A 27,597-nucleotide genomic window follows, 5' to 3' on the forward strand; every position below is an offset into this window, starting at 1 on the left:
AAAGATTGTTCATCTTAACCTTATTGCAGTAAGAACACAACACAAGATCCACCCTCTGAACACATTTTTAAATACACAATATAGATTGTTTTAAACTCTAAGCATTATCTTGTACAGCAGATCTCTAAAACATACTTATCTTGTAAAACAAAAAACCTTTTAAAAAAGGTCATTTCACAAGAACTATATTCCTTACCACTTAGTAAGCTTTTCATTTAGGGTTTGTTTATTGCCTCAATCACTTATTCAATAGACATTGACTAAGTGCCTACAATGCTTAGGCAACAAGTGGGGTGCTCGTGAGGAGATACAGCAAGAACCAGACAGCCTTGGTTCCTGCCCTTGCGTGTCCTCTGGTAGACATGTGTTAGTTGCTTGACTACAGCCTTTAAAATGCCATCATTTTTTCCCCTCTTAGGCCAGTGCCCTGGGCTTTTCCATCAAAATCCATTCTCCAAATGTCACAGTACAAGTACCACAATTAAACACCACATGACCTGTATGCCAAAACAGGATCCCAGTGATGCCATCCAAAAGCAAATTACAGAGGACATTACTTGAACCTTGAAGGTTCAATTAACCACTTAATGTGTGCTCGGTGGATGTCTGGCTTAAGGGAACTGAAACGGCAGATAGGGAAGAAGCAGTAGGTTTGTACTGGGATTCAAGGGCAGAAAAGTTAAGTTTTTAGGAATAACAATGATTTCAGCTTAGGGAATACTGGGCCTGAAAATAAAGAGAGTCAAGTGTTCCTTTACAGTATTTGATAGGAAACAGAGTCTAGAGAGGGCTAGGATGGGAGCAGAAAAAAGAGAGGGTGCTATTCATGCCCCAGACATGGTGATCAAGGGCATGATTCAAGGTAAAAATGAAGTCTGCATAATAGCAGGGTTAAAGTGTGAGAGACATATGCGACATAATTACTATTATTATATGATGTTATTTTGGGTTGCTAAAAAATGGCGTTTGATAAAAAGTGATTTCCTGGAGGAGACAAGAGACTCTGTGACCCAGTTTCCCTGCAGAAGATTCACTGTAGAGAGAAATCTCTGAATCTGGGACAGAAGGGAGAGCTGGAAGGACAGTGACATGAAAGTAAAGGGCAAAGCTCCCCAGAGACCGTGTCTGTAATAATCTGGGCAAATAAATGATCCTCCAGCCACAAGGGGGTGCAGGGGAAGAACGGAAGATTTAGAAAAATGAAAAAACACTCATACCCCACTGGAATACATGGGAGTTAATGGGCAAAACAGAATTGATAGCCAGTTGGCAGAAGTACAATGGGAAGAGCATGCATGATGCTGGATCAGGTTAATGCCATTCGGGGTGCTCCCCGCACCACATCTGCAACTTTTTTGGAAGCTAAGACAGGAGAGGGGAGAGGAGACGTAAAAAACAGCGCCCTCTAGTCATGTTCTCCTGGTCTCCCTTCTCCCTGAGCCCTCCACAGACCCACACAACTACGGTATCTATCCCTGGCTTGTATTCAGTGCATCTGGGATTCTGGACTGTGATGAGGCACAATAAGGACCAGTCATGTGGCAGGTGGCCCCTTACCTTGACACTTTCCCTCTCCTGACTATAAGGGATTTTGACCTTTACTCCTTTTCCTTAAAATAGCAGGGAAATGTTTTTGGTTTTCACTTGATTGAGCATTTAACAAATGAGATACTTCTCCTATCATGTTATAGTAATCACACGTAATTGAAATTGGTTTTATTTATTCTTCTTCTATTTTATTTTAGTCCTACTTTGCTCTATCCCTCTTATTTTCTGGCCTCAAAAATAAAAGCACTCAGGAATTCCCTGGCAGCCCAGTGGTTAGGACTCTGCACCTTCACTTCTGAGGATGTGGGTTCAATCTCTGGTTAGCGACCTAATATCCCACAAGCCGTATGGTGTGGCCAAAAAAAAAAAAAAAAGGAAGCACTCAACTGTTAATGTTTTGTATAACTCCTCTACAAGATGAATCCACTAATCTGGAATAACACTGCTTGTCTTTCAAAATTTGAGAATGCACAATTCAATGTAACAGTTTCAGCTGACATACTGACATCAGCTTGATAGAAGACAATAAATTCTGGCATCTAGGATGCTGTGTAGTTCCTGTTATATCTTTTAGCTTGATTTCTGAAAACTTACCAATGTACGAAAGTAACAGTGTTGATAGAAGCCACAATTACACTTCTTGAAACTCTCTCTCTTTCTCTTGCAACATACTGAAAACCAAGAAACATGCTTATTTGCTTTAAGATAGATTCTGAAGTATACCATGATCTGGGTATTGTAAAGGGCAGTTTTTACTTTTCTATAAATACAGGAGCAAAAAGCTTGCAAAATTGGGTGGAAAGTTTACTTTCGTAATATTACTATAGAGAGGACTTCAACACAGTCTCAAGTAGTTAAAAAATTCTCTATGCATATGATACATATACAGAAAATGCTTATATGTGCTTAATATGTGAATGTGTACACATGCAACATGATATAAGAAAAAATAACATGCCAAATGGAAAAACCATAACTGAATGTAAAGTCAAAGTATTGGTCCTGGGCAGTATGTGGTAGGAGTAAAATAGTGATCAGAAGTCAATTATCATAAGTGGAAAGGTATCTTAAATTTTGTATCTGGCTTTAAAAAAATACTGAGTAAGTTGAGATAAGTTAAAGGCTCCAAAAGCCAGAGTGAGGTCTAATATATGAAGTGTGAAAGAGAAAAAACATTGAAAATATCTTGACTAGGAGGTGGTATCAAGAATGGGGTTTACAGAAGGAGACAAAGGTGGAATTTAGAAGGGCCGAGGAAGGTTCTGTGGCAGCAACTCAGACAAGATGAAAATAATGACTGCTGCTAAAGAAGGAGCTCAGCATGTCTCGGCTATAGTGTGTAAAAGAGGAGGGTAAATGTGCCTCCTGAGCTCCATGACCAGGAACATGATGAGCAAGATTCTGCTGCTTATAGAAAAGAGAGAGCATACCCTAAGAAGGGTCAGGAAGACAATTCTGTGAAGGTATTTCACAGGTAAGTGGAGATGTGGGACTGAAGAGAGAATGGGAGATCAGAAATGGAGCTAAAAGCTGGAAGACACTGGTTAGGAGCTACCATCATGAGGGTGAAACACTTCTTAAAAGATGTTATGAGCACATGCATGGTATGTGAAGTGGCGAGGTCAACCTTACTGATGAACATATTCAGTAAAATGAAATACCTTATTTCATTATCCTCTTCATTAATCTGTCTGTTTTCAACTGTCCTTGTAAGATTTGGTTGTTTCTTCTGGGAAAAGAACAATGATATGTATTGTAAAATTATCATGTCCTATTTAAGAGGTAAATAGTCTCCACTTCTATGTTTTCATCAGCAGGCAGTCTATGAAAATACTTTTGCAGAAAGAAATTATGAAAAATGCATGGTATTATCACTCAAAAGTTTTAGGATGTTGGAGATGAAAGAGTAGTAAAGAAACTGAAAGATTTAAATAGTAATCAAATTAAAAAGACATTTCAAAAAGCTGACTTGCAATCATTTAGCACATTTAAAAATTTCAGACAGGTTTCAATGAGAAGAGAGCGTAAGAGTAGAAATCCAAAATAGCACATCATACAAATGGCATTTCTAGCTAATTTTAACCACATCATATATTTATTCCTTTTTATATTTAGTTCAGACTAATAAGGAGAAGGCCATGGCACCCCACTCCAGTACTCTTGCCTGGAAAATCCCATGGATGGAGGAGCCTGGTGGGCTACAGTCCATGGGGTCGCGAAGAGTCGGACACGACTGAGTGACTTCACTTTCACTTTTCACTTTCGTGCATTGGAGAAGGTGCTAGCAACCCACTCCAGTGTTCTTGCCTGGAGAATTCCAGGAACGGTGGAGCCGGGTGGGCTGCTGTCTATGGGGTCGCACAGAGTCGGACACGACTGAAGCGACTTAGCAGCAGCAGCAGCAGCAGACTAATAAAACCAGTTTTCATTTTCTTAAGTATGCATTCTCAGTTACAGGAGTGGTCTTCAAAACATGAGGAGGAATGGGGGAACCTTTCTAAGGTTTATATTCTGTGGAGGCTATAAGTTAAGACATATCCTGTCTTACTGTTTTCTTGGTAGGATCCTTTCTTAGAAAAGGGCAGTTTGTTAATCATTTATGTAATGTGGTATGAGCAAATAAATATGTAAAGTTTTTGATTAAGGGGGAAAAAAAAAAATAACAGCACTTACCTTCCAGTAAAAGGCCCCAAAAGCAAACCCGATCACAAGAGAAAAGAATGCTGGCAATGCTACGGCTGCCCATTGTAGGCTGGAATCTTCAATGGAATTTGAGGCCTTCCCTGTAATTTAAACAGTACAGTGGTGAACACCACATACCCATACCCATGCCAGAGGTTTTGCTCTTAATGCTGTGGTTGTTCCCAACTGTTTCCGAAATATACTCTGGACCTATCATCTGTTTAAAGTATTTAACATGCTGATTTTTCCACTTTCAATACAAGTTCATGTTGTTTCTGACAGATACAAGGTGAAAAAGAAACCCCACAGACAGAAGGCTGTCTGACTTGGTTAATGTGGACCCATATGGAACGCAGATAACATCTACCTGAAAATGATTTCTATCTAATCAAGCAAATCCATCTTCTATGCCTTTATCTTCTAATACCTTTTCACTTTTTTACACATCACCTCTTGCCAAGAAAAGTTAAAGACATTCTGCATCCCGATCAAGGTCTCGATGAATCAAGCTATGTCTGGCCTGCCTCAAATTTTAAGTTAATATCTGCACATTATGCTTAGGGCATTTTCAGGGACCTCAAGCTTAGAATTGCAGTGTCTCTTCATTGCATCGTCAGCTGGCATTTACTGGATACCGAGCAGTGCTTTGCACTGTGCTATGGACTAAAGGTTTCAATTTTTCAGACTTTCTATGTTAGAAAGCCAGAGATGACTGAACAGGGAAGAATGGCTGGAAACACCAGTGTCTCCCCATGTAACTAAGTGAGAGAGAGAATGCGCACATGAAATCAACTTGGGACACCTCCCTGAATCCTGCTTTGATCTTCCTTGAGAAGCAGAATGATTCAGGAATTAAACAACAAAACTCCCCTAAGGGTCTCTTGCTCCCATCACAAAACTTAACATTTTGACAGATTTTTCCTCTCTGTCTCCTTACAAGAAACAGCTTCCTTGTTTGAGAACATGGACATGTGTATGTCAACTTGTAAGAGTTAAACTTTCAGTTCTCTTTGGAAGATGTAATACATTTATAAACTATATACTTTCAGCCATCATATGATCAAAATGTAAGCCAATTAAGTAAAAGTGACTGATTTGGGTTATGATATTTTGCAATGATACTCGGGCTACTGTGTCAGCCTACAGTCACCTATTTAATATTAAGTACCTAAAGTACACGATCTAAAAGAATCAAACCACAGTATGTGTATCAGCATTTAAGAGGGAAAAATTAACTCATAGATTTAACCTCAGAGGCAAGAAACAAATCTTATCTATTGTCGTGAGAATAAGAATTGCCCATTTCCCTACCATTTGTAAACTTGGAAGAGGAAACTCATTAATTCTATAATTCTTATGTTTCCAAAGAGGTTCTCATAATAGTAAGTTTGGGTGTGTGCTGGGGCAGCATAGGGGAAACATAGTGAGTCATGTGCCCCTTATACTTAAAGGAGATTGAGTAAAGAACTGGACTCTTCCCTTCATGTAACTATGAATCACTTCCTAAGACCAGACTGACAGACCTTTTGGCCAACTCCATGGGAAATATGTTTTAGGCATCTTAAAGCTCTTGATGAAAGTTAAAGAGGAGAGTGAAAAAGTTGGCTTAAAGCTCAACATTCAGAAAATGAAGATCATGGCATCTGCTCCCATCACTTCATGGGAAATAGATGGGGAAACAGTGGAAACAGTGTCAGACTTTATTTTTTGGGGCTCCAAAATCACTGCAGATGGTGACTGCAGCCATGAAATTAAAAGACGCTTAGTCCTTGGAAGGAAAGTTATGACCAACCTAGATAGCATATTGAAAAGCAGAGACGTTACTTTGCCAACATAAGTCCATCTAGTCAAGGCTATGGTTCTTCCAGTGGTCATGTATGGATGTGAGAATTGGACTGTGAAGAAAGCTGAGCACCAAAGAATTGATGCTTTTGAACTGTGGTGTTGGAGAAGACTCTTGAGAGTCCCTTGGACTGCAAGGAGATGCAACCAGTCCATTCTGAAGGAGATCAGCCCTGGGATTTCTTTGGAAGGAATGATGCTAAAGCTGAAACTCCAATACTTTGGCCACCTCATGCGAAGAGTTGACTCATTGGAAAAGTCTCTGATGCTGGGAGGGATTGGGGGCAGGAGGAGAAGGGGACGACAGAGGATGAGATGGCTGGATGGCATCACTGACTCAATGGACGTGAGTCTGAGTGAACTCCGGGAGTTGATTATGGACAGGGAGGCCTGGCGTGCTGCAATTCACGGGGTCGCAAAAAGTCAGACACTACTAAGCGACTGAATTGAACTGAACTGAACTGAAAGCTCAACATGAATTCTATCACCAAAATAAGCCTGAGTTATAAAATGGGATTTGGCATAATTGAAGTAACACTATTATTACAATAATAAAACCATTTTAAGGGTTATATAAGATTACATGTGCTTGTCTCAGATTTTGCTACTATTTATAAAAGTGATTTCTATGAGGAAATGTGTTTGGAGTTACAGGCAATTCTGACCATTTTAGAAATGTTTGTATCACTATCAATAAATAATAATTTGGGTATTTATGTTTGTATTCCAGTGACATGTTCGAATTCCCATTGATGGCCAAACCACTATGACCCACACTGTCTATTTTGATTGCTGGCATGTGATTATGATTTGGCCAAGTGACATATCCAGACATATACAGAGAACAAAGGAAGCTATAAATATTTTGTCCCCAGACTCCAATGGAAAAGTAGCTAGTGGGGATGGTGCTACGGAGAACTCCATTACCTATGTTTGAGCAGCCAGATGCCCCAGAGTCAAGGCAGCTAGACATCTGTTCTTCCTGTTCTATCCAAAGGCCAAATCTTGAATTGTTATTAGTCAGACCAGAGGAAAGACCACACCCACCAGCAGCAAGCTGAAGGAACTTATTACAGAGTGAGGTGCTCTGGGATTCCCCACTCTAAATCTTTCTCAGCTAGAAGGACAGCCCCCAGGGGAGGTGTTGCAAATAAAGCCAAGCTGGAGGAGAAACTAAAGAAAGCACACCTCGCTCTCGCAGAACACTGTGACTTGTTAACCAAAGTCCTACCCCTAGGACTGTGGCCCTGAACAAAGTTCTGGAATTTGACTAACACGTAGCACCAGTCCTCCTGTATGAGAGGGAAAAGGAGATAGACAGGAGGTGGTCAGATCCACAGGAGCCGACTTCACCTTCTACAGAGGTGTCACTTCCTTATTTCTTCTCTTAATGTAAATGGCTTCACAGCTAGGCCTTGGGTTCTCTTCAGTGATCCTGCCATCCCTCTTCCAGGAGAGAAAATCTACTTTATTAGAAGAGGCTTTGCTTATATCTCCAAGGCATGATTCCCAATACTTGCTACAGTTGCTATCCATCAGGGGTCAATGAGATCTGAATTATGTGCCTCAAGAGCCAAAGGAAGGGTATGCATGCATGCTAAGTCACTTCAATTGTGTCTGACCCTTGCGACCCCATGGACTGTAGCCCACCAGGCTCCTGTGTCCATGGAATTCTCCAGGCAAGAATACTAGAGTGGATTGCCATTTCCTACTCCAGGGATCCCAACCCAGGGATCAAAACTGTCTGTCTCCTGCATTGGAAGGGAGACACTGCATTCTTTTCCACTAGTGCCACCTGGGAAGCACAAATGAAGGCTATTGGGTCCAAAGCGTTGCTTTTATATAAAAATGCCTCTAAGTTTCTGGGGGTGGGGGAGCTCATCTGCACAGGATTTGAGTAATCCTGAATTCCTGAGTTCTTATCTTATTAGCTGTTTTCATTATTATGAAAACCTTCCGGTGTTCAAAATTGGTGGGAACTGACTTGTGTGGTTTGACTTAATAATGCCGGACATCTGTACAAACATAGACCACAAAAACCTGTGCTGCAATTCTGCTGAATTTCTTTGTAGAGTGAGTCTGCTTATGGGCACCATGCCCAGGAATATGTCCCTCTTCTTGGTCCTTAGAAAACATGCAACTCAGTACTCTCCCTTGATTCAGAGCTCACCACAAACTCACCACTTACTGACTCAGCCTCGCTGCCTCTAATTGTTCTAATAATTCTGGATGAACATGTACTATACATCAGCCACAGTGCTAAGTACACATGTGCTAACTCATTTAAAACTCACAGAAAACTTATGAAGGAAAGATTATCAACCTCCATTTGATTGAGGGGTCCAGAGCGATTAAAACACTTGCCCAAGATCACACAGCTAGCCAAGCAAGGGCTAGAGCTGGGCAGTGGTCTTTCTAGAAGATGTGTAAGGTAATGTCAAAGTAAGGATCTTCTCTCTATCATTTAAATATACTGTCTGTAAGGATCGCAAACTTAAACATTTTTAAAACACACTTTGCTGCTGCTGCTGCTGCTAAGTCGCTTCAGTCGTGTCTGACTCTGTGCGACCCCATAGACGGCAGCCCACCAGGCTCCCCCGTCCCTGGGATTCTCCAGGCAAGAACACTGGAGTGGGTTGCCATTTCCTTCTCCTGTGCATGAAAGTGAATAGTAAAAGTGAAGTTTCTCAGTTGTGTCTGACTCTTAGCTACCCCATGGACTGCAGCCTACCAGGCTCCTCCGTCATGGGATTTTCTAGGCAAAAGTACTGGAGTGGGATGCCATTGCCTTCTCCGAAAACACACTTTAGCTTGGTACAAAGAATATTACCATTACTTTGAAAGCACAACTCCCTTTGGATAACTTTTACATTTTTACCTTATCCCATGATTCTCCCTTATAAGATACAGAGAGGGAACTTACACCTCTGGGCTGCTTCATCATATGCCATGGTCCTCTGACCAGCATGGCAACATTTGGGGTCTTTCTCCTGAAAACAGCATGGTTTCTTCAAATTTCCCTGACTCCCTACTCCCCAGAGTGTCTTACTTTCCTTATGCTACAACTAAAGACATTTACATACTTCTGTTAAATATAGCATAAATAACATAAAATATGAATATTTTTATTTGTGTCTGCTTCTCGTATGAGACTGTATACTCATAACAGCTAGTCCTATCCATGGGTATCTAAAGTGCCATTTTCATGAGTGAGAACACCTGGCCAAAAGCTGCTGATCATGCAAGATTCACTTTTTTTTTTAAGCAAAAAAAGAAGAAAGGGAGAAAAAGGGAAACAAAAAACAAGTCTGGTCATTCATATTGCCATTTAAAAACTACTGATAGTCTCAAAGGTATAGGACCAAACAGGTGTTTTATATTCAGTTGTCTTGTAAGTAGCAAAGATTTTGCATTCAACCCTGATGATAGCAATTTAACCTTCCCAACATAAATAATTATCACACTAAACAAATTATACTAGGCAACTACTTTCAGACCTTGGCCGAAAGGCAACACGAGACTGTGATCCCTGGGAGAGGGAAAATGCAAGTGATAAGACCCACAACTGTCCCGATTTGCTGGCTGGGTGACACCTTTTGACTGAGTAGTCTCACTACGATAGGAAATCAGAGAATGAAGCTGAGGGCTGCTGCCTTAGCTGGAGGTGGGGCTGTTTGTGAGGTTTGTAAGGCAGGGTTATTTTGGGGAGAGGAACTGTGTAGAAAAGAAGCGCTATATGTGTCTGGAGGAGACTCAATCATTGCTTGAGTAATAAGCTGTACATGCACAGGGAGAAACCTCACAAAAGCTGGCAATAAACAGTGTCCAGGAAGCTATGACTTAAGCAAAGACCCTAGAAGTCAATTCAGAGACAAAGAAGCTCTGACAAGCAAGAATGGAGAGATTTTCTAGGCATTCAAGAAATAGCTCAGTGACCCCATGCCTTAGAAATAAGGCTACTCTCCCTCCACCCTCTAAGAAAGCCTAAAAAAAAAAAAAAACAAAGGCCTGGAAAGGAAGAGAAAACTGATCTGCTAGGAACTGAACCAACTGCCTATCAGAACAAAACAGTCACTGAAGGAATGCTACAAAATCCAGATATTCGACAACATAATACCTATACCAACAACATAATATCCAGCATATGGTCAAAAATTACTAGCCATCCAAAGGAAGATGTGACCCACAATCAGGAAGAAAAAAAAATCACTTAATAGAAACCATGCTGGGATGACCTACATATTGAAATTTGAAAACAAGAACTTTAGAGAAGCTATTGTAACTATATCCAAGAGCCAAAAAAGAAAATATTGTCATAATGAATATGCAGATGGAAAATCTCAGCAGAAAAATATAAAATATAAAAAGAACCAAATGAAAATTCTAGAACACAAAGTACAAATTTAGAAATGAAAAAAATGCAGTGGATTCAAACCCATAGAATGGATAGCACCAAGAGTGAACCCTATGTAAACTGTGGACTTTGGCTGATATGAGGTGTCCATGAAGATTCCTCCATTGTACAAATGTACCTCTCTAGAGGGGCATGTTGATAATGAGAGAGGCTATGCATGTGTGGCAGGGAGTATGTGAAAAATCTCTATTCCCCTCAATTTTGCTGCAAACCTCAAACTGCTCTAAAAATAAAGTCTTAATAAAAAAATTAATGGAAAAAGGAAAACTTACTGGAAGAAAAATTTAGCAGATGACAGAAAAGTCAGGGAACTTGAAAATAGGTTAAAATTATTCATCTTGAAGATTAAAGAGAGGTTGGAAAAAAATGAACAAAACATCCATGATCTGTGAGACTGATTTTATCAATAATATATGTGGATTATGTGTGTGATTGTATGTATGTGTGATTCTTAAACTTACATATCCAAGAAGCTTAAACCACTCCTAAGCGCATCTTATTTGAACTCCTAAAACAGAAGTAAATTTTGAAAGGCAGAGGGGGAAAATGACTCAGTACATATAAGGAAAAACATCATATAAATGCTGGCTGCCTTTTTGTCAGAAACAATAGAAGCAGGAAGACAATGGAGTGACATCTTTAAAGGACTCAAGGAAAAAAATTCTGTTAACCCAGAATTCCGTATCTAGTAAAAAGCACCTGCAATACTGAAGACAAAGTCATTTTTCTATTAAAAGAAAAAGAATTTGTTGGCAACAGATCTGCACTGCACGAAATGCTAAAGGAAGCTCTTCAGCCAGAAAGGAATTAACGCCAGACAGAAACTTGGATTTACAAGAGGAAATGAGGAGTAACAAGAAATAATAAATATGTGGGTAAATGTAAAAGAATTTTTTTCCTTCTCTTGAAAAGATGGTTTTAAGCAATAATTTTAAGACTGTATTGTGAGGTTTATAACCTGCATAAAGATATATGTCAACACAGCACAAAAGGGGTTATAGGCAAGTGGAACATCCTGTTGCAAGGTTCTTACATTGTTTCTGAAGTGCTGCAAGATTAAATAGAATGCTACAAGTTAAGATGTATATGGCAATTCCTAAAGCAACCACAAAATGATGTCAAGAGGTGCTGTTGAAAAGACAACAGAAGTAATTAAAATAGAGCACTAAAAGTCAATCAATCAATGAACACAAAAGAGGGCTGGAAAGGAGGAACAGGGGATCAGTAAGCATGTGGTGCCAATCACAAAATGGTAGACCCACATCTAACCACACCGATAACTGCATTAAATACAAAATGGGTGAAACAGCCTAATTAATGAAAATAAGGGACTAGATAAAATAGCAGGGCCCAACTGCATCCTATCAGAGAGATACTTTCAAAATAAAGACAAGAAGAAAAACAATATATATGAAAACAGTAAATATAAGAAAGGCTGGCTCTACCAATGTCAAACAAAATATGCTTCAAGACAAGAGCTCTAGCAGAGTTAATAAGGAATATTTCAGTAAGATGTAAATCAGGAAAGATATAACAATAATAAATATGTAAGTACTTAATAATAGAGCTGCTAAGTAGGTGAAGCAAAAATCATAGAACCAAAACAAGAAATAACCAAATCCACAATCAAAAGGAAAGATTTTTAATGCTCCCCTCTCAGTAAACAATTAAAAATTTGACCAAAAATGTAATAAGGACAGAAGATTTGAACTTTATCAACCACTTGTATCAAATTTCAGAATGCTACACCTGGAACTTTAATATTCACAAAATGTCTCAATAAATCTCACAAGACTACACTGTATGTTCTTTGACAATAATGGAGTTAATTTAGAAATCATTAATAAGATTAAAAGACGCTTACTCCTTGGAAGAAAAGCTATGACCAACCTAGATAGCATATTGAAAAGCAGAGACATTACTTTGCCAACAAAGGTCCGTCTAGTCAAGGCTATGGTTTTTCCAGTAGTCATGTATGGATGTGAGAGTTGGACTGTGAAGAGAGCTGAGCTCCACAGAATTGATGCTTTTGAACTGTGGTGTTGGAGAAGACTCTTGAGAGCCCCTTGGACTGCAAGGAGATGCAACCAGTCCATTCTAAAGGAGATCAGCCCTGGGTGTTCTTTGGAAGGAATGATGCTGAAGCTGGAAACTCCAGTACTTTGGCCACCTCATGCAAAGAGGTGACTCATTGGAAAAGACTCTGATGATGGGAGAGATTGGGGGCAGGAGGAAAAGGGGACGACAGAGGATGAGATGGCTGGATGGCATCACTGACTCAATGGACACGAGTTTGAGTGAACTCCAGGAGTTGGTGATGGACAGGGAGGCCTGGCATGCTGCGTATTCATGGGGTCGCAAAGAGTCGGACACAACTGAGCAACTGAACTGAACAGAACTGAATAAGATATCTAGAAAAATCACATATTTTTAGACAACAACCCACTTTTATATTCCCATGAACAAAAGAAGAAATTATAAGGAAAATTATTTTTAAAGAAATGATAATGGAAACACAATATATCAAAATATGTGGAATTCAGCTAAAGCTGCTTATAAGGACATTTATACCTTTAAGTGCTTATTTTAGAAAAGAAGAATGGTTTAGAGTCAATGATCTAATTTTTCTACCTTGAGAACTTAGAAAAAGTTGAACAAATTAAACCCAAGGCAGATGTAGGGAAATTATGAAAGGTTAGATTATAAATCAATGAAATACTAACAGAATTTTAAAAGTCAAAAACTGCTTCTTTGAAAAGATTAATAAAATTCTTAGTAAAAAAGACCTTAACATATATAGTGTCTTCAAATTTTTCAAATCCAATGGGTATTCAGAATTTTAGATTTTAGAACACTTCTGTCCTATAAATATTGTATATTATATAATATCCTCAATGAGGTATGAGTAGCACCCTATAGTCAAACACATTAATATTTCTTAGTGAAAGGCATCCTTAGTGAAAGGCATACCCAGTTTTAGAGGGTAAAGATTACAAATAGCCTCATCACAATTCAGGTCAGGTTTTGGTGGCAAAACATCCAAAACAGATAGATTTTAGAGGTTTTCCTTTTAATTTCTGATTTGCAGGATTGCTGTTGTGGATTTGTATTAAATTGATTACTCTTTTTTTTTTTTTTTTACTTTTTATTCATGAGCTTTTTTTTTTTTTAATTTTATTTTATTTTTAAACTTTACATAATTGTATTAGTTTTGCCAAATATCAAAATGAATCCGCTTTTTACAGATAGGTCTTTGATGCTCTTGAACATATGAGAGTGTCCCATCACTAACTTTTAAGAGACGATCTTCTCAGCTAAGATCACAGGATGAATTTTTTCCTCCTACAGCATCCAAGAGACTAGAGGGTCAGAATATTTAGTAAATCCAATGACCCTTATAGTGACCTTTGCCTAGGTCGGTAAGTTTAGTCTGTCAGTTGTGGCCGACTCTTGCAACCCCATGGACTGTATAGCTCTCCAGGCTCCTCTGTCCATGGGATTACATTTGAAAGAAAAAAGGACATTAGACTTCCAGGAAACTGGATTCTTCTTCACGAACAAGGATAGAAATTTCAGAGAAAGAAGCATATTGTTCCCCAACATATGATTTTATAGTAAAATAAAAAAAAAATCAAATTTCCAAACATACAGTAGTAAATAGTGTTATACACAACAAAACAGAAGATATCCTTGGAATTTTACACAGCCAGCACCTCTATTTTCCATTTTAAAATTCCATTTTTTTGTCAGGCAAATTCCATGCAAAATATATTTCAAGTCAACAATGAAAAAAGCTTAAATCATCTAAAAGTAATTTCATGCCTTATTGAAAACTATCTTAGCAGAAAATGTATTACCCCAATTAAACATTATCTCCAGCTTTAGGGAAATCCAATTGTGCAAACCTAATTATTTAATTCTCAGGAAAATCATAACAGCAAGAATAGTAAGAGAACAGAATTAATAGTAATGATTGTAGAAATTTCCTTTAAAGCTCATGCAATACTCCTAACAGAAGCTAATTGGAGCCATGCATGCATTAAATCAGATATATGTACTTACTATTACTGCTACTGCTGTCATTCCTAAGGGAGCTGGCTGCAACAGGGGGTAACATAAATGGTTTTGTGACACTGACTCTGGAATCTAAATAGAAAGCAATAATGTGTCAGTGTTGCATGGCGATTTACATAAATTAAAGAGTCCTCAAAAGGTGAAGTGCAATATTAGAGTACTTTCCAGGCCTGCTTCCCAAATCTGGATCATTCAGATCCTATTTATTTTATACTTGGTCCTGCTTTTCTATTTTTATTAAGAAATTCACCAAAGTCACGTTACAGAACAAATGTAAATAATGCAAATGGTTGGCAATTGATCACTTTTTCAAAATAAGTAATGAAATTAAAATTTCATATCATAGGGATGGTAGCGGGGAGGAAGTCTCAGTACAGGGTAAGTGATGAAGATGAGAATTCATGACTCAGAATTAGACCCCTAAGGAAAAGATTTGAGAAGGGGACATTAAGAAGACTGGAAGTGAAGAAGAATATAATTGTATATTACTAGTAAATATCAGGTGAAAATGAGTGACTATCTCATATATCGTTTACTCATGTGCAATTCTGTACTTTGAAGATGGTTAAGTATTGTTTGGGCTTGAACACCAACAAATATATAACTGTTTTTTTTTTCATGCCACTGATATTTGCTTTTATATTAGACATACATACACACACATGTCTGTTTCTAGCTACATATATATTTGAGTCAGAGGTAGATTCTTACCTATACATAAAAGATTCAGTCTTGCTTTCTACATTTATATTAGGAATATATATCTTACCTTTTTCAGGACTTGATGTTGAGGAAATCACACATTCACTCATTTTAGAAGCCACTATCTCCAAGTCCTTGAAGGCATCGATGGATTTATTAAAAATTCCAAAAAATTTCTCAGGAGTAAACTGCCTGGGTTCTGGGCTCTTAGATGATTTTTTTACATTCTAGAAGAAGGAAAAAAAAAAAAAAAACACAAGATTAGGTTTTTCAAATAGTCTGCAGATTTAACTAATGTCAAAGTAATAGACCACAAATATGTCCTTGACAGACTCAAGTGAAACCGACACTTTTAGACAACAGTTTTTTGTTTGTTTTTAAGTAACATTGTTAATATTTTAGGAACATATCTATTGAGTTAGATTTGAATTAGATTTTTACAGTCTTTTTTTGCCTCTCCACAGGGCATGCAGAATCTAGTTTCCCAACCAGGGATGAAACCTACACACCCTGCAGTGGAAGCCCAGAGTCTTAAACCACTGGAGCACCAGGGAAGTCTCTAGACAACTGTTTTAAAACTCGTAATTCAAACTGGCACTATAGGACAAATGACTCTATGCAGTTCAGTCTGGGGCTCAATTCCGGATAAAAGGAAGAGGGTGGTGGCGAGGGCGAATAAGGTGAAAGCAACATCAAAACAATGAAATAATCCTAACAACAAACTATAGACTGTTCTCTTTAAAGATGTTCATTAAAATCATTACTTCTCATTAAAAATATACACAACACATGCTCCAAATATGCACTAATTAAAAAGTCTAATGATGATAAATACTGGCAAGGATCTGGAGCAGAGGGGGTCTCTTATATACCAGTGGAATGACATAAATTGGCCCTTTGATATTAGTAAGGTTGGACACGCTGCCATCCTGTGACCCAGAAATTCCACTCCTAGGTAACTACTTTAAGGAAACTCTTGCAAGATGTACCAGGAGGCATATTAAGCAAGTTCTTGCCAGCAGTGTTTATAAATTCTTACACCAATCAACAGGAGAGTGGTTTAATAAATTAGTGGTATATTGAATCAATGAAATGTTTATGAACAGTAAAAAAAAAAAAAAATCAACTACGGCTGTAATAATCAATGTGGATATCTTATAAACAATGTGGAGTGAAAGAAGCAAGTCTCAAAAGCATAAAAAGAATATGATTTTCTATAAAATCCCCAAACAAGTCAAAGCTATATTTTAGGAATTCATAAATATATGAAAAGTGAAAGTTTCTCAGTCTGTCTTTGTGACCCCATGGACTATACAGTCCATGGACTTCTCCAGGACAGAATACTGGAGTGGGTAGCCTTTCCCTTCTCCAGGGGATCTTCTCAAACATGGTTATCTACAAATAAAAGCAGGTAATAATAATTAGAGTTAACACCTATGTACCACTTACTATGTACTACTCTAAGTGTTTTATATATATGTTAACCTCTGGAACAACTGAGAGATACCACCTGGTATGAATCTCTTGGGTTCTAGCCAAAGTGCCATGGTTAGTAAATGTACACCTTTTGGTATCTGGAATGCTCTTCTAGATAAACTGCCATTTATTGACCAATTAATTCATCTTTCAGGACCTAGGGCATATCTTATTTCCTTCATGACACCTTGTCTGGTATACTCTACTTTCTGTGACCTCTCCTTATCATTGCCATTAGTACATCATTCATACTGATATGATAAAAAGGGATGCTAACTCTAAGATGTCATTGAATATACGATACATTCTGATTGGGAAATTAGAAAGTAAAACAGTAGAAAAGATGAATTATGCTGCTGCTGCTAAGTCACTTCAGTCATGTCCGACTCTGTGCGACCCCATGGACGGCAGCCCACCAGGCTCCCCTGTCCCTGGGATTCTCCAGGCAAGAACACTGGAGTGGGATGCCGTTTCCTTCTCCAATGCAGGAAAGTGAAAAGTGAAAGTGAAGTCGCTCAGTCGTGATTAGGTTACTGGCGTTATGAGAATTTCAAGATTGGAGAGCACAAATGGGATGGAGGTTGGGTCTTAGAGAGTGACTAGAATTTGAATGGAGACAGAGTATTTGACTGTTACTATGGTGGCTCCGATGGTATAGCGTCTGCCTGCAATGCGGGAGACCCAGGTTCGATTCCTGGGTCGGGAAGATCCCTGAAGAAGGAAATGGCAATCCACTCCAGCACTCTTGCCTGGAAAATTCCATGGACGGAGGAGCCTGATAGGCTACAGTCCATGGGGTCGCAAAGAGTCGGACACGACTAAGCGACTTCACTTTCACTTTCATACTGCATCATGGTTAAAGCCTTAGGTTTGAACTTCAAGAAGGCCTGTAGGCTAAACCTTGTCTTGTGAACTCTATGTCAAAACAGGTGTCCCAAGAGGTCATTTATTATATAGACACAGTGTTATAAAATTTTAAAAAAACTGTTAACATTTTACTTTGCCAAATTTGAATGATAAAAATTCATTCATAATGATGAATAAAAACTCATCATTAATCATGTAATATCGACTCCTCTTATTGTCCCCATTTTATGTGGAAAGGAGGTGAGCAAAACTATTTTTGAACAAAGCCAGGATTTGACCTCCAGCATCTCATCCTTAATCTCTAGTGGGTACATTGCTTCTTTAATATGCTTCGAATCCAAAGCATTGCTATACCCATACTCTGAAGTGACAACTAATCATCAAATGACCCAAAGACATTAAAATGCTCTTCTCTGTTGTGATATTATTACTATAGATAAGAGGTCAAGTGTTCATTATAGGCAATTTTCCATTTAAAGGTAAATGAACATTGGTAACCTCATAGGAAGGCTATGAGAACTTTATCCATGAGATACAGTCAGGGTTGTTTTTATAAGTGTATTGTGAATACATTTATTTTTATATTAAGTAACAACATTTAATTGTCTTAATATACATTTCAGTTGTGATATAACTACAAACATTTATTTTTTTGTGCTCATCTTCAAAACTTTTTTTAATTACAAATTTATACGTTAAAAATCTCACAAACACGTCCCCAACCCTGCCACCACTTATCAGCCATAGGTTACAGAGATGAGTAATAAAAAGCAGTCCCAGTACAAAGTTACCTCAGATGAGTGTTCTTCCATGCACTCCACAAGGTCATCAACTATTTTCACAAGTTTGTCTATGATACAATAATTACTCAAGCCTTCAGAAATATTCGAAAACTTGTCCAGAAGATCAGTCAAGCTGACTGACAGTTGTTCCACCATCTCGCTTATCCAACAATGACTAGGCTGTAAGAAATTAAAAGAAGACAAAGCACCTGTTTTAAGTACAGTCACTGATTACCGGACAAAAGATTTCCTTATATCAGAACAGGTTTGTTCTTAGGTTTTTCTTAAGTCATATCTAACAGCTGTTTCAAAATTTCCAAATGCATAAAGATCAGAAGAAATTGTTGATGGTAAAGATTTTGCCCTTCCATGGAGATAAAATTAAGACAGAGCCCTTGACAAGGTTCAGATACTGCAAAATTTAATTCTATGGAAGCATATTTATTTCTTACTTACTGTATTCTGAAATGAATTTAACCCAGAGAAATTTTTTTAGAAAGTTATAGTGGGAAAGGTTCCTATGTTCTTCAAGGAACTTCCAGTCTTTTGGGGAACTAGAATATGAATCAGTGGATCAATAATGGCTTATTTTTCTCAGGATCTTGATAGATTTCAAAACTTCTTCATAGCTGAGTTTCTGTGGGTGTTAAAAAAAAAAAATAGCCCTGGTCTGGGAGAGAAGCACTTTTGCTTTAGTGGCAGGACCAGCTACATAATTTGTGGGGCTAATAGCAAAATGGAAATGTATTTACTGCTCAAAACGTGTTCAAAAAATGATGAAGAGTTTCACGATGGTGACAGCAAGCATGAAACCAAGTGTGGAGCCCCACTCATGAAGCCAGCCCTGTCCACTGGTTGGAAGCTCAAGCCTTGGAATCAAGCAAAACTGGGTTCAATTCTGGCTGAGAGAATCCCGACAAGCTACATAAATTTTCTGAACCTCATTTTGCCCCTCTACAGAAAGGGAAAATGGAAGTAAGGTAGTTTTGAGGAGATGAGGTACATAATTTGAATTTAAGTTTCATGAGGGTAGGATTTTTTCTAAAATTGTGTTCCCTGTGGTGTTCCTAAGACCTAGAATAGTGTCTGGCATATGGGTGTTGCTCAGAAACTAATTGCTTAACTGATATAGAAGTGAAAAAAAAAAAAAAAAGTGAGAGAAAATACTACATAACAAGGGTCCCAACATTTTCTGGAAAGGGCTAGATGGCAAATATTTTCAAGCTTTGTATGCCAAAAGGCAAAAATCAAGAATATTGTGTAGGTCCAGTTATATAAGAGAAAATGAATTTCTACCCATTCTTATTACCATTTAAAAAGTAATGATTATAATTGGATACAATTTCTTTTGCATAATTATTTAGCTTCTTTTGTAACACAGGTTTAGCAATAAGAAGTATGGAATTCTTTATTTTGGGTCAACATTTTTGTTCACTTAGGGTTAAAAGCATTCTCTATTATCAAGTAGACTGTAAATGTTCATCTGTAAAAAGACAAACTCAGCTGGCTGTCCATGTAATATCAGCAGCATACGGGATCTGGTCTGTAGAGTGTAGTTTGCCAACCCCTCTTATACATTTGCAGATAAATAATGGTTTAGATTATTAGGGAAAACTTCTTAGTATATTAGAATGAATTATAACATTTTTAAAAATGAATGTGACACCACTTAAAATAATTGGAAATTTACATACATTGTATATTACAATATTCTTTTTTCTCTTATAAAAAACTTTGAAGTCTAGGTTCTGATTTATATTTTTAACTGTTAAAATGTTATAATGAAAAAAATAAGATAGAAAAGGTAAAATGGTCTTGGCTTATTAAGATCTCACATAATTTTAAATTATTTCTATTGTAATAAAAACACATAATCAGAGAGGGTAACCGATGTCATGTAAAATGAACAAAACCCACTATACTTTATTTTTCTACTTACCAGCAAAATATCTCTGTGGGTGAAAGTCATGTAATTCGTGTTTTCTAAATTATACAAGAGAGCCATTTTATATTTATTTCATAGAACAATTTTAATTAATATGACCCAGCCAAAGGGGAAACTGGTTTCTCTACAGATAGGTACGTTGCAATTTCTGGAAGCATTAAATGCCATTCAAAACTTTTAGGGAGTGTTGGCTCTGACTTCAGATAAGTAGAATAAACAAACTCCTAGTGGGAATTAGTTCAATTTGGCCATTTCATTTGACTCACCAACCAAGTTCTCAAAGACTGTTTCCAAAATACGCTGAGAATGAACTCCTTGTTTTATAAAATCAGTGCTTATCTTAAGCACATGCAAGTTCATATTTGCATCATTAACAAGTCTCTTTACAAGCTGTCAGTCTTTCTTTGGAGGCTGATTGCTCTCCCAAGTTTCCCTCCACTTAGACAGCAATAATTCCCTTTAGATAGTCATCCCTATCAGCAAGGGGCAGATTTCCTAGGAATGGGAAACAGTACATTCTGTAAATACTACTTTAGTAGTATTTATATGGTAAAACAGCCTTCACCAATTAGTTCATCCCACTGAAATTGTGCAAATTTTTCCATGGCAAGTACAGCTCATGTATTAATCTTTTCAAACTCTGTCCTTGCTCCACTTTATGAACAAGCTCACCTGTCCTTCTCTCTGATGCTCTGACGTGTAGGAACCAAAATCAAATTCCCCTATTCTGAATTAAGGTACTGTGGTCTTTGCCTTAAATGAACAGGTTGTTTTTTCTTTTTGTTTGTTGCTTTTTTGTGGTTAAAGCAGAAAGGAGCTTGTTTATATGTTTCTTAGTTTTAAACTGGGAACTCTGGGGTGCTTATGTCACTTCTGTTTATCTCTATCTTCAACTGAACTCTATGTTTACATTCCTCATTCAAGTTCTTATTTAGCTATGACTACTCGCCCCATGGCCACCCACCCTTGTTTTCACATACCTAATCAACAGTCCAAGCAATCAATTTTTCCCAGAAACATTTTTCAACCCTAAACCTGTAATTTCTTACTGTTAAATCATGGAAATCCCATAATCGAATCCTAGCCCAATATCTGCCCCTTTAAAGTTATGAAAAATTCATTGATATTTGACATAAACATCGAGACTACACTGCTGAAAAATATATTTCTAAACACCTTTAACTGTATTTCATTCATTATACATTCTGCATAATTTTCTTGGAAAGACTATATAATCAATTCAAAGTTATTTCTTTTCACTAATCTGTTTAAACAGCTATATTTTAGCTTTTAAAGTTTATTGCATTTAGGAAAGATAAAACTGAGGTAAACAATATTAACTATCAGCCAGTTTTAACTTGTCTGCCTACAAGAAAGGAAACCAGCCTTGACTAGAACATCAAGCAGATTCACATTTTCTTTTTAATTAAATCTAGTCAATGATTTGTAGACAGCAAAACACAGTGACCTAAATATTTCATTTGTGAGATGATATGAAGTCTGTTTTTCAACTCTTACAAGATTATTATGATTAGGAAATAGATAATTAAAAGTGTGCAATTCACAAATTTAAATTTTTCCTTTACCTTAATAAACAGGCATTACTGTCACTCATCTTTCAGAGACCATTTTAAACAAATAGTTTTATATTGCACAGCTATTAACTCACAATAGATATTAGAAGAATGTAAGATATAAATAACATTCTCTATTTCACTAGAAGAATGTGAAAGATCAGTAAAGTTGATAGAGTCAGACAGGACATCAAAGAGTTGATGTAAAGAGTATGTTTCAAATTCCTGAAGTACATATAACGTAATGTTTTATTCACCTATATACACACCAAAAGAAATATACTTTTTTGCTTTGAAAGGGAAAATTTGTCTGGATTTTCCTTAACTTCATACTCTTAATTTCTTACCTTCTTTTTTGGTAGCCTCTGTCTTACATTTTCTGGATCAATTATAACAGCTCTACTTAGGATTATTGGAGCAACATATGCTTTCTATTCATGTTTGTGTGTGTATATATAAATGATATATAACATGTATCATTCTAGAATGCTAACTGAATCGATGACATTAAATCAATGTCCTTGACCTGCTCGCATGCCACCACCACAGAAGATCTGGGTAAAAACTATGAACTTCCTAAGGATTTTAAAGTACCATAAGCACCAAATTAATAAGATTAAAAAAAGAAAAACTATGATTGAAAGCATTCTAAACATAATTAAGAATATGACCACTTCCAAAAACCAACAATGAAAACTCACACATTCACACAAATATAAAATAGATACGTGAATTTCACAGGATGTGTGATATAATATCTCTGCAGACCCAGAACTGGTAAATTTGAGACCGTGACTGAAATAAAAACATCTGAGAGACTTGCTAAATCTGGCCTGCCTTCTTCTCTCCATCCTCTGCTTCATTTAAGAAACTTCTGGTTTATTAGCTGAAAACATTTGACACAGGATTCTGCATCAGTCTTAGATGAAGAGTCTCCAAGAGCAGTCCAGAAGCCTTTTGGAACTAGAATCTGAAAGTGGACAAAACACACACTAACGTTTCTTCACGGAGGTACTTGGCACTACTTTTCCGTTTAGTAACTGTTCTTTGGGAGATATGTGTCTGCTTCGTCAGGAAGCCTCACGGAGGTATGTGCACTGTGAGGGAATTCTCCACAAAGGAGCTGGGGTACAACACCCATTAGAGATTCTGAGGGAGCAAAGCCCTGGCTCATAAACTATGAGGCTTCTGAGGAATATTCACAATAAGCCTTCCACCCCATCTTCTAATCCAACTAATCTACTTACCAGCATTACCGCCCAGTTTGATTGTTTCTGTTTTGTTTTCTTTAATGTGTGTCAACCTTCAATCTTGCCAGAATTAGAAGTATGAATGCCCACAGGCACAAAGCACCCCTTTCTTTCCTCTTGTGCTTCCAGCATTTACCTCCTGGCTGGTCAGTCAAAAAGAATCTGGCACTATGCCAACAGAATCACAATGCTTTAGATCTGGAAGAGATGCTAAAGGCCATCTGGTCCCGTCCCACCAATGTCATAAATGGGAAAATCAAGGAAGGTCTCAAGCAGTGAAGTGGTTCACCAAGGTTACACAACAAATTTAAAACAAATATTAGAAACCGAGACTCCCAAGCCCTTGCCTAGTTCTTTCATCAGTAAATACAGTCAAAACACATACAGCTGTAGCACTTTCTTCTGCTGGGTTCTCCATGACTCGTGTGGTCCAACTTCTGGACGAGACACACTGGTCCTTAAACTCGATTAAGAGATTACTTAGGAATTAGAAATGGCTCTGTCTCATTTCAATGAATCCAGAACTACATTATAGGAACCAGATTTCTTCCAGTAACTGTTGCAAATGCTAATTGCTTTCAGCAGGCTTCCCTGGTGGCTCAGCCAGTAAAGAATCCACCTGCAATGCAGAAGACCAAGGTTGGATCCTTGGGTCAGGAAGATCCCCTGGAGAAAGGAATAGCAACCCACTTTAGTATTCTTGCCTGGGAAATCCCATGGGCAAAGGAGCCTGGGTGGGCTACAGTCCATGGGATCACAAGAGTTGGACACAACTTAGCGACTAAACCATCACCATCAATTGACTTTAATGGACTCTCCTTACTCCTTCTGGTTTTTACTCTTAGGACCAGAAAGCAGACACTCCTTGCCAATCTCGAACATTTCATGGGCAGGCAACTTTAAAACATTCCTACAAAAACACGTCGTAAAATATTGTGTGCTCAAGTTACTGCTGTAGAGTCTCCAAAATCTTAACTCCTTTTTTGAGCTGGGTTTTGTCATGATTTATTTTAGTCCTCTCTCTAAACAATTAATTTGGGTCTTCAGTGTTCACTGCAGACATCTAACTGCATTTTCTCGCTTTAATTAAAGCGAGTAGAAACCTCAATCTGATTAAGATGGTAATCAGTCCAAACACTATAAATACATGTTGTTTCCCCAGGCGGGCCTATAAATGGCCTCTGAGCCAGATACAAAATAGCACCAGGAAGAAAGGTCAACATGGGAGATGAGGGCGGCCCTGATGAACTAGAGGCTGTCTAGTCCTAACTCTGTTAACACACGTTGTGATTTTAGGCAAGTCTCTAAAATATCTCTGTCTAATCTGTGTGAGCCAATAGAGGGACCATTTGCCACCTTCAGCTACTCATCACTCAAAATGTGGCCAGTATGACTGAGGAACTAAAATATTAATGTTGCTTAACTAATTCAACATGTTGAAAGTTAGAAAATTATTATGTGATTTGGTGACTGGAACACTTTTAAGAATCTTTGGAAAAGCTTAGGTATGTGAATCTGTGTTTTCAATTGTCAATTTTATAAAAATCTAAATGAGTAAATATTTCTGATGAAAATTTAGTGTTTGAACTGGAGTGTACTGTAGATATGAAATACACAGTAGATTCTGAATAAATATTAAAAATTAAAATATGTTGATAATTTTATATGGTTTACAAGGTACAGTGATCACATTTTGAATATATTAGACTAATAAACTTTATTATAATTTTCATGTTCTTTTTATTTTAATGCAGCTACTGGACAATTTAACATTATATATGTGGCTTCTGGGCTTCCCAGATAGCTCTGTGGTAAAGAATCTGCCTGCCAAGATCTCAGCCGACACAGGTTTGATCCTTGGGTCAGGAAGATCCCTTAGAGGAGGAAATGGCAATCCACTCCAGTATTCATGTTTGGAAAATTCCATGGACAAAGGAGCCTGGTGGGCTACAGTCCATGGGGTCGCACGAGTCAGACACGACTAAGCAACTTAACAACATGTGGCTTCTATGCTATTTTTTCAGGTAGTAATGGTCTAGATGTTCTGAAAGTATCTTAATGTAACCACCTACTTATTAAGATGGGCCCTGTAGTTTGAGTATACAAAAGAGCCACCTAAAAAATAGTGTTTAATGTTAACGTTTTATTCATTTAGCTAACATTTTATACTTATTCCTTTGAAAGAAATATTATATGAGAGCTAGAAGTAGACAAGTACAGTGTCTACCAGACTGACTTCCATTTCTATAGGAAGCATTTCAAATCATAGGGGTGGATCCTCAGGATCCACAATTACAAACAGTGGCCTTGCCCAGTAGCCACAGCTGACTGGACAATAACGGCATCCTGAGACAAATGGGTCCATCGGAAAGTCCCTCCCCCAAAAAGGTAGTAGTGATAAGAACTGGTAACTAGTCTCTGAGCAGGGTCAAACTGTACTATGTGAGTGTGGGAGCTCTGGGGCAGCTATTAAGCCATCAGGTGACTGAAAACACACACACACAAATTCTGCACAGGTGAAACAGAATGAGGCAGAGAGGCAGAGAAGGGGAAAGGAAAACCTGAATCCCGTCATGAGGCCTGGCTGCATCCCTCCCCTTGACTTGAAATGCTATTCTTCAGTATCCTTATAGTAATGGGACTTTTTTTTTTTTTTTTTTTTGGTGAAGCTTGATTTCATTACTGTTAGCAAGAACCAAAGGAATCTAAACAAATAAGGGAGGCTCCCTCAAGATTTGTAAATCAGACATTTTTTGGGCCAGCAGTTAAATGTTTACTGGTAAGTAGCTTTTGAGTAGCTAGTACCTGCTCAAATGGTAAGGAAATACAACAGGGTAAAAGGGTTGATCCCTAATCTTTAGATAAATATAGTAAAAAGAGAAAATATAACATAAAAATAATTGTGAGGACATAGAACAATTATTGCATGTACACTATATCTTGGGTTTTTCACATCTTAATCACTTCTCATAACAATACTATGAGACAGATCCATAACACATACAAGTTTAAATAGCTGTGTAAGCAATATATGATTAACTACCCCAAATGATGGACTTCCCTGGTGGCTCAGACAGTAAAGCGTCTGCCTGCAATGTGGGAGACCTGGGTTCAATCCCTGGGTCAGGAAGATCTCCTGGAGAAGGAAATGGCAACCCACTCCAGTATTCTTGCCTGGAAAATCCCATGGATGGAGGAGCCTGGTAGGCTACAGTTCATGGGGTCACAAAGAGTCAGACACGACTGAGCGACATCACTCACTCACTCACCCCAAATGATTAGTTTCGAGACAAATTCTATAGAAATTCAGAGATAATAAAGTAACAGATAAGGCCCACAGAATAGATACCACATCAGTATTGCTCATCACCCTGTCCCACACAAGCACCCAGCAGAAGCATAGATTAGGGGTGGTGTCAGTTTTTACTGGCCACTGATGCAGGGAAGAGAGCGTGCTCTGGGACAGTAGGAAATGGTCTTATGAGAAATAGGGATCTTAAGCTGACCTTGGAGGAGATGACCACTAAGATGCACTCAGTCCCAGGATACTGCATAATTCTGTGGATAGAATTTGGATGAGTGGGTGGGAGAGGAAAGAATATTCCTAGCAAAGAGAAGCTAAACCATGCAGTCTTGGAATTGAGAATAGAAAAGAATGGCAACCCACTCCAGTATTCTTACCTGGAGAATTCCATGGACAGAGGAGCCTGGCGGGCTAATAGGGTTACCAACAGTCGGACAAGACGGAGTGACTAACACTTTCACTTCAAGGTGATTCTAGGAGGGTGGGACTCACCTGACTGGGAGACGAGTTTGTGTTGCAAAATAATGGGCATTAAGATGAGGTGATTGGTGTGGGGCAAGAAGGTTATTATGGAAGCTTATGAACATCAGACTCAGGAATCTGGCTTTCAGCCTTCAATCACTGAGAACAATGAGAAAGTTCTTGATTAAGGAAATGACTCAGTTAAAAGTAGCAGCATAACAGAAGGCTCATGGAAATCATGATTCGTGAAAATAGCATGATATTACTCTTAGACCTAAACCTTTTTACGAAATGTGTACATATCTAAAAGAAGATGAGTAAAACACTGAGGTGCAAAAACTGTGTGATGAGTTACAGTCATTCACCGCATCATCATAATCTATGGATTCTATTCAGTTGGTACCTCAGGGAAATTACAAGTGATTACACGTGAGAGAACTTCCCTCCTTCCTTCCATCTTCACTTTCAGCACATAAGTGCCTATCATACATTGAGTACAAAAGCAGCAGGGCAAATGCTAACAGAGTTTTGCCAAGAGGACACACTGGTCATAGCAAACATCCTCTTCCAATAATACAAGAGATGACTCTACACGTGGACATCACCAGATGATCGATGGATTATGTTCTTTGCAGCTGAAGGTGGAGCAGCTCCTTACAGTCAGCAAAAATAAGG

The 27,597-nt window shown here is 38.0% G+C and overlaps 1 protein-coding gene across 1 annotated transcript in view; it reads right to left on the reverse strand.

Annotated features, from left to right (window-relative positions):
* Positions 1 to 27,597, reverse strand: part of KITLG (KIT ligand) — a gene marked incomplete at its 5' end in the record, with an annotated part of 59,693 nt that overhangs the window by 6,668 nt on the left and 25,428 nt on the right. The window contains 6 exon segments of the mRNA NM_174375.2: positions 2,143 to 2,219; positions 3,210 to 3,277; positions 4,222 to 4,331; positions 14,549 to 14,632; positions 15,330 to 15,489; positions 18,397 to 18,567. Of these exon segments, the coding sequence (NP_776800.1) occupies positions 2,180 to 2,219; positions 3,210 to 3,277; positions 4,222 to 4,331; positions 14,549 to 14,632; positions 15,330 to 15,489; positions 18,397 to 18,567 (633 nt within the window).

Source organism: Bos taurus, chromosome 5, assembly GCF_002263795.3.
Source record: "Bos taurus isolate L1 Dominette 01449 registration number 42190680 breed Hereford chromosome 5, ARS-UCD2.0, whole genome shotgun sequence".
NCBI classification, from domain to species: Eukaryota; Metazoa; Chordata; class Mammalia; order Artiodactyla; family Bovidae; genus Bos; species Bos taurus.